The 12,416-nt window shown below is 44.5% G+C and overlaps 1 protein-coding gene across 3 annotated transcripts in view; it reads right to left on the bottom strand.

Moving 5' to 3' along the window:
• Positions 1 to 1,160: 1,160 nt before the first annotated feature.
• FNDC11 (fibronectin type III domain containing 11) overlaps positions 1,161 to 12,416 on the bottom strand; it is a 91,836-nt gene continuing 80,580 nt past the window's right edge. For all 3 annotated transcript variants that reach the window (XM_029612894.1, XM_029612892.1, XM_029612893.1), the window contains exon 2: positions 1,161 to 5,187. In XM_029612894.1, coding sequence (XP_029468754.1) covers positions 4,226 to 5,155 — 930 coding nt within the window. In that variant the 5' untranslated portion in view covers positions 5,156 to 5,187 and the 3' untranslated portion in view covers positions 1,161 to 4,225. The remainder of the gene's footprint in view (positions 5,188 to 12,416) is intronic.

Here is a 12,416-nt window from a genome sequence, read left to right as displayed (position 1 = left end):
CGAACTGTCCCATTTTTTCGTCCAAAGGTAGTCTCGGCGTTTCATGTGAATCAGTCGGTAGAACTTCCGACTTATTCGGATCGGGAGGCTGCACACTCTAGAAAATTGAAGCAGCTTGATGTTAAGCGGGTTGTTACGGTACCTCGAAGCCACTAATGATTTTCGGGTTTTGGATCATCTTTTTGTTTTCTGGAGTGGCCCCAGCAGAGGCAATAAAGCATCCAAGCCCACAATTGCTCAGTGCCTGAAAGAGGCCATCGTTTCTGCTTACATTTGCCAAGGAAAACCCGTGCCAGAAGGTCTCAAAGCGCATTCCTTATGCTCCCAAGCAACATCCTGGGCAGAGAGCCAACTCGTATTGCCGCAGGAATTCTGCAGAGCGGCAACGTGGAAATCTTTACACACTTTTGCTTGGCATTATCGTCTCGATGTCCAAGCTCCTGTGTTCGGAACTTTTGGCAGTAAAGTCATCTGAGCGAGACTCTCCAGGTCCCACCCTACTTAGGAAAGCTCTGGTACATCCCCAGTAGTCTGGACTGATCCGGGTACATACAAGGAAAGGAAAATTGGTTCTTACCTGCTAATTTTCATTCCTGTAGTACCAAGGATCAGTCCAGATGCCCGCCCTTTTCACTGGAGAGTCAGCTCGATCACTTTTTTTCTTTGTTCTGCAGATATCCACAAGTTTTTACCAATGAGTTAAGAAACTTCGACAGAAGAGTTTATTCCTGTATATAGTTAGAGTTGCTGTTAATTGGATTCTTGCTTGATCTACCTATTGGGATTCTATTGTTCTAATCTGCTTTGATATTCTTATTACTGAAGAGGCGCAGGTGACACACCAGGTTAAGAGAGGGTGCCCTTCAAGTTTTTTTCTGTCTCCATCTGCTGGAAAGAAGGCATAACCCCAGCAGTCTGGACTGATTCGTGGTACTACAGGAACCAATTTTCCTATGCATGCATGGAGCTCTGTGAGGATCTCTTCAGCTGTCCGTGCTGCAGCTTTGTGATGTCATTGCTTGGAGTTCTGATGAAGGTCAGCCCAGCACCACTTCCTTTATTCACTTCAACTTTTAATGTAGAGAATGACTGAGAGAAGTTTTCCAAAACTTTAAATGTTAATATTTTCTCATGGAGCAAAAAACAAATCAATCGAAATGTGGCAGATTAATAACTGTTTGTTTAACAGGCAAGTGAATGATATAAAACAATTTTGCTCATAAGCTCGCATGGATGGAATCTGCAGCTTCTTCTGATGGTGCATGTTATTCCCTGTTAATTTTATTACTCTGCTAAACAGTATAATCATTGTACAAATACTTCCAGTCATTACTGGAATTCATATATAAATCGTACATATTCCATTGTGTTGTGTGCTCAAGAACTAATGTTACACTCTGGTAGTACTCCTGCACAAGGAAAATACTAAATCTTTCTTACTAGAAGATGTATTTTACAAGAACTGATTTTAGGAGCACAGATTGTGGAAACTACACCTGCAATCAGGAGAAGTACAAGCAGAGGGCAATGTCGCTCTGCAGAGCGTCCCAGAGCTGCCTCATTCCTACATCTGGACAGTACAGATATGTATGAGAGAAGACAAAGAGTAGATCCAATCCTTATTCCCAGGGAGAAGCATTGGCTTTCTCAAATCTACATGGCTAATTCTTGTTTATGAATTTTCCTCCAGAACTTGTTCAAACCCCTTTTAAACCCTACTATGCTAGTTGTATTGACCACATCTGGCAATAGATTCCACAGCTTGATTGGGCATTCAGTGTTTTAAATCTGCTGCCTGTTAGTTTCAGGGCATGTCCCTAGCCTTCATACTATTTGAAAGGGTAAATAACCGTTCTCTATTTACCTGTACCACCCCAGTCATGATTTTATAAACTCCTATCCTGCCCCTCTCAGCCGTCTCCTTTCCAAGTGGAAGAGCCCTCGCCTGCGTAGCCTCTCATCACAGGAGAGATGTTCCATCCCCTTTATCATTTTGGTCACCTCCTCTGCACCTTTTCTAGTTTCGCTATGTTGTTTCTGAGATGGGGCACACAATATTCAAGATGCCATTGCACCATGGATTAAGATAGGGGCAATATGATATTTTCTGTCTTGTTCTCCATCCCTTTTTGGATCATTCCTAACATTTTATTTGCTTTTTTGACCACTGCTGTGCACTGCACCAAGGATTTCAATGTAATGTCCAAAAGGACTCTGAGGTTCTTTTCCTGGGTGATGACTTCCACTACAGAACCCAGCGTCGCTTACCTGTAGTTGGGATTATTTTTCCCTATGTGCCTTACTTTGCACTTCCCCACATTAAATTTCATCTGCCATTCAGTTGTCCAATCTCTTAGTCTCACAAGGTCCTGCAGTTCCTCGCAATCCACTCCCGTTTTAACAGCTTTGCATAACTTCATGTTATTTTCAAATTTGATCATCTCACTTGTTCCCTTTCCCGAATCATTTATGAATGTTAAACAGCACAGGTCCCAGTTCTCCATTTGGAAAAGTGACCATTTAGTCCTATCTTCTGTCTCCTGCCTTTGAACCAGTTCCTAATCCACAATAGGACACTGTTGGCTGCAGTGGCAGTTTCTGCTCGGTGCCAGAGCTGCTGCTGCTGCTGTCTTGCCTCTATCCAAGCCTCCCAGTTGCTTGTTACCGAAAGTGGTGGCAGCAGCAACTTTGAAATAGAATTTCAGTGCCAGGCCTCCAGCCGCCCGTTACCCGCTCAAGGCCCCTTGCATGGCTTTCCCTAGTAATGGGATGCCCATGTGGGAGAAGCGGGCAGGGCCTCGAGCGTACAACAACCCGCTGGAGGCTCTGTGCTGAATTTTTCAAAATTGCTGCCAGATCAGGATGTGGATGCTTTGGGTAACAAGTGGCTGGAAGGTGAAGGGAGAATCTGGGGTCTCCCCTCCTCCCTGTGCTTCTGATTACTTTGAGGGAATGGAATTGCCCCCCCCCCCCCCCAATACCCTGCATCTTGGGGAAGTGGGCGTCAAAATTGTAAATCTGGCCATGCCTTCTATCCTATGACTTTTTAATTTCCTGAGATGTGTCTAGGTACTTTGTTAAATGCCTTCTAAAAATACAGTATATCAACTGCTGTCCACGTTTATTTACATCTTCAAAAAAATCCAATCCGTCCCTTTAATAAAATCATGCTGACTTCCCCATTAGGTCCTGTCTATCTATATGACCAGTAACTTTGTTTTTAAGAATGGCTTCTACCAATTTGCCCAGCACTGATTTCAGACTCACTAGTCTATGGTTTCCTTTTAAAACTTGGCGTCAGATTGTCACCCTGCAGGGACTGTGGCTGCTTTTCATGATAGATTACTAGTAACAGGTCTGCAGTTTCATATTTAAGTTCTTTTAGAATTCTAGGGTGGATGCCATCCAGTCCTGGAGATTTGTTACTCTAAGTTTCTCAGTTTGCTCTCATATCTTCCATTTTCATATGGGTAAGAAACAAACTATCAAGTTTCAGTTACAAGACCTACAGAAATATTCTTCACAGTACAGTAACTTGTTTATCCAGAGTGGATGGCCCAAAAACAGTTTCCTTCTAGACTGAATTTGAGGTTGCTATACAAGATTTTATGGTTTAGCAGGTTAATTCCAAAGCTTGAGCTTAGTTCTAGTTTTGTTTGTAATTTTTCCCTGCATTTATTGTCTGTATGTGTGCAATGGATCATTTAGTCTGGCAAAACAAGTTACCGTGCTGTGAAGAATTTTTCTGTATGAGATAACTGATACTCTTAATATTGTGTTTCCTCCCCATGTTTGGTTACTGGGTATTTTTCAGAAGGGGATGATAGTTTTTACTTCTCTTTTATAAATACCTTTTGCAATAAACGGTATCACAGCCTAGAATAATCTGCACAAGAAGTGTAATACTGAAATCAGGACCTCAACCCATTGAAAACTGAAGCAGAGGGAGATCCCAGGATTTCATACAGGGAGTGAGTGGCAGCTGCATCTCAGCCTAAGTCATATGACTGATCAGCCCAAAACACTCCTGCCATGTTCAGGGCATGCCAGTCTATTCTTGGATCAAAGTCACTTGAGTTGTACTAATAAAGTTCAATATTGAAAAAAGCCCATTTCGAAAACTGACCTTAAAAAAGAAAACCGTGTCATTTTACTTTCTAGCTCCATTGTGTTTTTATTAAGTAGTGAATATGTCAGTGCATTAGAAAGGAGCTCCTGTGCTGGGTCAGGACCTGCCGGTGCTCCAGTCTGGATGCAGGCTGTGCTGCAAGGGCTTGGTTCTCAGGGTGATGCTGTCATTCCACGTCTCGTACACCAACGTATAGGTCTCCAGTCTCTTTATGGAAAACTCATACAAGCGGTCTGACAGAAGGTTCTTCACTTCAAAGCTGCTGGAGGAAACAGGGATGCTCCCACTCTGCACCCTCTCTTGTTGTGTCTGCGGGTCCAGTAACTTCAACCGGAGCTCAAACTGCTCAGGCTGGGGGAGCTGGCCCATACTGAACCACTTCAGGCATGCTCGGTCCTCATGGGCTATGGACTCCTTCCGGTCAAAGACCACTGGCATCTTTGTCCTCAGGACTAGCCGAATGTGTGGGATTTTGGTGGTACCAATGTCTGACACCAGCCGGTGCTTAATATGTAACTTTCCTGGTACTAATGTGGCCAGGAAGTCATCTAGCAGGGCAGACAACTCTGACAGTCTTCTGCTGATAGTCTCCCACTCGGAAAGGAAAGTGGCGGTGTCGTAAGACTTCAGGAGATCCACAAGTGCAGCTCGGCCCTGCTTCAGCTGCTCCAGGAGCTCACCGAGGAGCAGCAGCTGGAGCCTGGTCTGAGCTGTGCCCACTTTCTTCATCCTCTGGAACTTCCAAGGGTCGATCAGCTGGAACATTGCAGTGGGCAGCATGAGATGGTTCTGATCACCTAGTGCCAGGTGTTTGGGCAGGATGTCAATGTAATAGGAGCATTTTTTCAGAAGCTCTACCCTGGTCTGGTGCCGCTTGAGCAGGCTAAGACTCAGCTCCGAGCTGAGGAACTCCAGAACAATACCTTTTCTCTCCTGGTACAGCTTCCAGGCCTCGTCCTCCTGCTCTTCGACTCCATACATCACACTGTTTTGGCTGCACAGTTTGCTCACCAGATGTGTGCTCATAGTGTCCCAAGCGTTCTCTGTCACTCATCACTCTACGGCGAGAAGGAGATTGAAAGGTTAGTCAGTAAACGAAAGCAAGTGGCTGAGGGGGCAATACTCAGGCCGGGATTCTAGAGGTGCAGAAGATGGGTGTTTGCCTCTGAAGGACTTAATCACATGTAGGATACCAAAAATATAAAATAATAATAATAATGCAACAGCAGAACAGCACCAGAAGCACCAGGAACAGGTAAGAGGTCACCTTGCTCCCAGCAGGATGGGGGTTAAAGAGTATTGTGAGTGGGGAGAGGTGGGGAATGGGGCTGGCAGGGAGACCTCCCCCCCAAAAAAAGAACATAGTGGGTGGGCATTGGGCTGCTGGCCCTCAAATGACCTTTTAAAAAAGAATTTGCTGTGCTACTTAGCCGGATATCTTTTGAAGATACACAGATAAGTAGAGGTTATCCGGCCACACAATGTCAGATAACTTTAGGTCTGCTCTGAAGCAGGTCTGAAATTATCCGGCTCACTTAGCTGGATAGCTAAGGCCCTCTGAGAAATGGCCCCCCCCTGGCTAAATTACAGCTGAAGAATGACATCAGATGAATGTCTGAATATGGGAACATTTTTTAATTTTAACCTTCTAGTTCCTACTTTGTATATTATTGTGTCTTTTAACATATTGAGTACACAATGAATGTAATATAACACAGTAAATGTGATTTTTTTTTTTACCTGTAAAAGCACCTTCTAGGTACACCTGGCCAGAACCTACATCACTAAACATTTGTACGTATTTTTATGATTTAATGTAACCGAAACTTAATGCCATTGGTTAGAATGTATTACAGTACGCTTACTCCAAACTTACTTATGTGCCTACAGGTAAACCATTGCGATGGTATATAACTTAGCGACAGTATAGAAAAGACTTTAAATAAATAAAATTTATACCCTTTCATTGCATAAGAAAAGATCACAATAAGAACTTGTAATTCTCATTATTTTATTTGGGGTTCACAACCCTTTTTTCAGCATTGTATGTCTTATTATCCCAGGACAGCAGGATGTAGTCCTCACATAAGGGTGACGTCACTGATGGAGCCCTAGTGCGGGAAAACTTTCTGTCAAAGTTTCTAGAAACTTTTGACTGGCCCTGTGAGGCCACTGAGCATGCCCAGCATGCCATGATATTCTCTGCCACAGAGGTCTCTCTTCAGTCTTCGTTTTTCCGCGCTGCTGTAGGCATCGCGGAACAGGAGCCGTTGAGACTCTCTCAACACCACTTTTTGACTGAAAAGTCAAGATTTACTTGATATTCTCTCTACAAATCTCTGGGGGTTTTTTCTTCACCGGCTGGTGAGTACCTCCATCTCATATTTTTGCTCTTAGAGTTTAAAAGTTTTCTTCTCACGAATTCACTTTTTCATCGACGGCTGTCGACTTCAAAATGGCTACAGGTTTTAAAAAAATGCTCTGTATGCGCCAGAAAAATGTCCATCACCGAACCACACATTGAGTGTGTAATGTGCCTGGGCGAAAAACATGAGGTAAATAATTGCCCACAATGCGCTGAGATGACGCCGAAAGGCCCCAAAGCTAGGTTAGAAAAAATGGAACATTTGTTCCACGTCCAACTTATTCCATCTCCTTCGACGTCATCGAAGTCGTCTCCGGCCGGAGCGACTAAGCGCTTCCTGCTTAAAAAACCTTGCCTGGGACCGTCGGGAGATTGTTCGTCCCCTTCATCGTCTTCGACATCGCCGAAATCCACTGATCAGCATAAGTCAAAACACAAGCATCAACATCGACGACCATCGATGTCCGAATCCGCTTCCCAAGAAGAATCGACGGCGAAGCAGCCAAGAACACAAGAAACATTGGTCCCGTCGACGCCTGGGCCTCTTCCTCCACAACCATCGATGCCTGATCCTACACAGGGCTCTGTGCAGGAACTCATACCTCAGCCTCCACCACCGCTTACAACTGCTCTGGTACCATCAGTTGTAATGCCGGAATTGTCTGACCTTATCAGACAAGCGGTTTCACAGGCTTTGAAGGACCAGCAATCGATTCTGACGGGCCTGCCGATGCTTACAGCATCGATGCCGGTGGTACCACCGATGCCGGTGTCAATGTTAACATCGAGGACAAAAGGAGAATCGATGACGACACTGAGAATCATCACGGCATCGACATCGATTTACACATAACTGCCATTGACCTCTTTGATACCAATTTCCAGGTTACCGCCGTCGTCGATTCCGACATAGACGCAGACACCTTCAACAACACCTGCATCGATGCCGCCTACAGTTCCATCGACACAACCACAGCCGGAAGAACCTGAACCTCAGGATTTGGCTTTCTTCCAACGTCTCTTACATAGATACCAAAATGTCATCGATAACCTACCAAAAAAATCAACAAAGGTTTCTTCACCACCCTTCGATGACCCATTACCAGGACCATCGGGTATTTATCAACCACCCAGATCCTTCCCAAAATCTCCCTATAGAGATGATGATGAGGATTCTTCGGATGATCAGGGTACGTACACATCTTCGGAGGACTTCATGTCGGACCCTTCACCACCAGAACCGAGAAAGAAGTCCCCCACCAGAAGATTTATCATTTTCCACATTTATAAAGGACATGGCAGACACCATTCCCTTTAAGCTGTCAGCAGAGCAGGATACTAGACAACACACTTTTGAGGTCCTGCAGTTTGTTGATCCACTATAGGACCTGCATACTACAAAAAAAAAAGGAATATTACGCCAACAAAATACACCACTACCAGTATGACGCCCAGGCCCTATTTGCTTACGTAACACAAATAACTAAATCAACCCCGCTACCTATTCCAGACGAACAAGCTCTATCCAGGGCTAATGAACTCGCCTCATTTTTTCAACTGAAGATCCTAAATACTCTCGCCCTCCTTCCTCCTAATACAACACCTCTCAAATCAGATGAGAATTTCAATTTGCTCGCTAAACCTAGGTTGGACAGCTTCGAATTAATCTCCACCAAAGAGATTGAATCCATTCTAAAAAGACAGAAACCATCTAGTCATCCGGCTGATAATATCCCATCAAGACTCCTGCTGCTTATTCCAGACACGATCTCAGGACCTCTAACAAATATTATTAACAGCCTTCTAACTCAAGGAAGCTACCCAGACAGCCTAAAAACTGCTTCTCTTAAGCCCCTCCTCAAGAAACACAATCTAGACCCTAATGTACTAGCCAACTTTAGACCCATCTCCAATCTACCATTCGTTGCCAAACTTACAGAGAAACTGATAAACACCCAGCTTTCAGAATATCTAGAGGACCACAAGATCCTATACCCCTCGCAATATGGCTTCCGGAAATCACGCAACACGGAGACCCTCCTCATTTCGCTTACAGACCATATTATAATGGGATTAGACAAAGGACATTCCTTCTTATTAGTTCTGTTAGACATTTCGGCGGCATTTGACACAGTCAACCACACCATCCTCCTGGATCGCCTTGAGGATATCGGCATCTCCGGATCAGCCCACAACTGGTTCAGGTCCTTTCTCAGCAATAGGACTTTTAAAGTCAAAATCAATAACAAGGAGTCACCTCTAACAAAATCTTCCCTTGGCGTACCACAAGGATCCTCCTTATCTCCAACCCTCTTTAATATATACCTCCTCCCCCTCTGCCAACTACTGACAGACCTCAACCTAATTCACTATCTGTACGCAGATGATGTACAGATTCTAATCCCAATATCAGAATCCATCTCAAAAGCTCTCACCTACTGGAATAACTGTCTTCTATCCATTACTAATCTACTCAACAGCTTAAACTTGGTCCTCAACGCCTCAAAGACGGAACTTCTCTTCATCTCTTCAAATGAAAACAATCTTCCTCCACCTTCACCGCACAATGCTCACATCACCTGTACGCACGTTAGAGATCTTGGGGTAATAATAGACAATCGTCTAAACCTTAAAAAAATGGTCAACACAACTACCAAAGACAGTTTCTTCAGACTACAGGTTTTGAAACGACTGAGACCACTCTTATTTTTCCAAGACTTCAGGACAGTCCTCCAGGCTCTTCTGTTCGCCAAAATAGATTACTGCAGTGCCCTCTTTCTAGGCCTCCCTAAATCTACCACCAAACCACTGCAGATGTTACAAAATGCGGCAGCGAGACTGCTGACCAACACCAGCCGCGGTGAACACATCTCCCCCGTCCTCAGAAACCTACATTGGTTACCAGTAAATTTCAGAATCCTGTACAAATCTATTACCCTAATACACAAAACCATCCATCAGCAACTCCAACTCGACCTGGATATCCCTTTCAAACTCCACTCCTCTAACAGACCAACGAGAGATATCCACAAAGGCACTCTGAAATTTCCCCCTACTAAGCCACTCGCCTCTCTACGACCAAAGACAGAGCTTTTTCAATTGCAGGCCCAGCTATCTGGAACAATATCCCAGCAAATCTCAGATTGGAACCCTGCCTCTTAACCTTCAGAAAAAGACTAAAGACGTGGCTCTTTCACCAAGCCTTCCCAGATCCACCGGATAATCACTAGTTTGAGCCTCACTTCTTACAAGGACCTTGACACACTTCCTCCTGAACAATGGACACTGGCATTTCCTGGTTAAAGCATATGCTCTAACCCGTTAAATTATTCGTATCATGTTATATTTATTCTACCTGCCTCTATCTTCCTTCCAGCTTGTCTTTAAGCCTCCAAGTTTTCCATACCTTGTTGATTGTAACTTTGACTTATTCCTTTTACTTTGTTATCTATTATTTACCAGAATTGTTACCTCAGTTTTACCCTTTGTTAAAATGTAAACCGATCCGATATGGTTATCTACTATGAAGGTCGGTATAGAAAAACTGCTAAATAAATAAATAAGTGTTGGCAATCCCAATACATGATGTCCTCCTGGATCTGCAGCACCGGATTTGGGAGCATCCATCTACTGTCTCTGCAGTAAATAAACGTGTGGACTCCACATACTTGGTGCAGACAGCACCAGGATACCAAAAGGCACAACTACCACATCAGTCTGTGGTAGTGGAATCTGCCCAGAAAAAATCTAAACGTATCCGCCCACACTCCTCAACTCCACCTGGTAAAGATCACCACTTCCTCGATTCCCTTGGAAGAAAAGTTTACCAAAGTGCAATTCTGAATTCCAGAATCTCTGCCTATCAACTGTATATGACACAGTACCAGAGAAATCTCTGGAAACAGATGGAAGAATTTACCAATTCTTTACCGACACAATTTCAGGAAGCAGCACAAGCCATAGTCAACAAAGGCCTAGAAGCCGGGAAACATGAGGTGAGGGCGGCTTACGACAGTTTTGACACGGCTTCCAGAACAGCAGCTGCTGGAATCACTGCTCGCAGATGGGCATGGCTGAAGGCCTCGGACCTCAGATCTGAAGTCCAGGAAAAACTAGTGGACTTACCGTGCCTAGGAGACAACTTATTTGGAGAAAAAGTCCAAGAGGCCGTACAACAACTTAAGGACCATACAGAGACAGTAAGTCAATTGTCTCAGATGCCACAAGATACATCTACACAACCTCCTCGGCGACTACCTAGGAGGGAATCCAGGCATCCTTATTATAGGCCTAGGAGATACTATCCCCAAACTTCTAGGGCTAGATCCACTAGGCCACAACAAAGATCCCAAGCCAGACAGTCTAGAGCAACCCGCACCCAACCTCCTCCACAGACAGGCCCAGCAACGGGTTTTTGAAATACAGGCCAGAGAGCAAGTCCATCCCTTAAACCCTCGACCAGATCTGCCAGTGGGAGGAAGAGTATCCCACTTTCACACACATTGGCTAAAAATAACCTCAGACCAATGGGTACTCTCTATAGTTTCTCGAGGTTACAAACTAAATTTCCTATCAATTCCACCAGAATCTCCACCGAGCTTCTTTCCACAACAAGAATCTCAACTGATTCATCTACAAGCAGAATTATCCACCCTTCTGAGATCCAGGGCTGTACAGCTAGTGCCTCGCACCCAAAAAGGCAGAGGATTCTACTCCTGGTATTTCATCATTCCAAAGAAAACCGGAGGCCTACGTCCCATCCTAGACCTCAGAAATCTCAACAAATTTCTGAAAAAGGAAAAATTCAGGATAGTCTCTCTCGGCACCATGCTTCCACTTCTTCAAACAGGAGATTGGCTTTGTTCTCTGGACCTTCAAGACGCTTATGCTCACATTCCAATATATCCTCCTCATCGCAAATACCTGCGCTTTATGGTAGGCCATCAACATTACCAGTACAAGGTAATACCCTTCGGACTAGCCTCTGCTCCAAGAGTATTCACAAAATGTCTGGCAGTAATAGCGGGACACTTACACAAAGTGTCCATGTCTTCCCATATCTAGACAACTGGCTAATCAGAAGTCAAACTCGACAAGGAGCTCTTATGTCTCTCAGTCGAACGATTTCTCTACTTCACTCCATGGGTTTTCTCATCAACTATCAAAAGTCCCATCTCACTCCATCTCACCTACTTCAATTCATAGGATCAGAATTGAACACCATCCTATCAAGAGCCTTTCTACCCAAAGATCGAGCAGAAACACTGTCCCTGTTGGCAAACTCGATTCACTCAAAGAAACAAGCAACAGCCCATCAGTTTCTAACTTTACTAGGCCACATGGCCTCCACAGTTCATGTCACCCCTATGGCAAGACTAGCTATGCGGGTAACTCAATGGACTTTAAGATCTCAATGGATCCAAGCCATTCAACCACTACATTCTCCAATTCAAGTAACCAACCAGCTACTTTGGTGGGTGAACAAGGACAATTTGCGCAAGGGCCTACCCTTCCAGCAACCAGTCCCACAAATAACATTAACTACAGATGCATCCACCTTGGGTTGGGGAGCTCACATAGACACTCTCCAAACCCAAGGTACTTGGACACAACTCGAAGCAACATTTCAAATCAATTTCCTAGAGCTTCGAGCTATACATTATGCACTGCATGCGTTCAAGGACTGCCTTTCGCACAAAACTGTTGTAATCCAAATGGACAACACAGTTGCCATGTGGTACATAAACAAACAAGGAGGTACAGGCTCGTATCTCCTTTGTCAAGAAGCGGCACAGATTTGGGGTTGGGCCCTGAACCACTCAATGTTTCTCTGGGCCACTTATCTGGCAGGCATTCACAATGTACTAGTGGACCGACTCAGTCGTCAGTTCCAACCACACGAATGGTCCCTGGATCCGGCAG

This window comes from Rhinatrema bivittatum, chromosome 8 (genome assembly GCF_901001135.1).
Source record: "Rhinatrema bivittatum chromosome 8, aRhiBiv1.1, whole genome shotgun sequence".
In the NCBI taxonomy this organism is placed as follows: Eukaryota; Metazoa; Chordata; class Amphibia; order Gymnophiona; family Rhinatrematidae; genus Rhinatrema; species Rhinatrema bivittatum.
The sequence above is the reverse complement of the archived record's forward strand: the minus strand, read 5'-3'. Positions and strand labels throughout refer to the sequence as shown.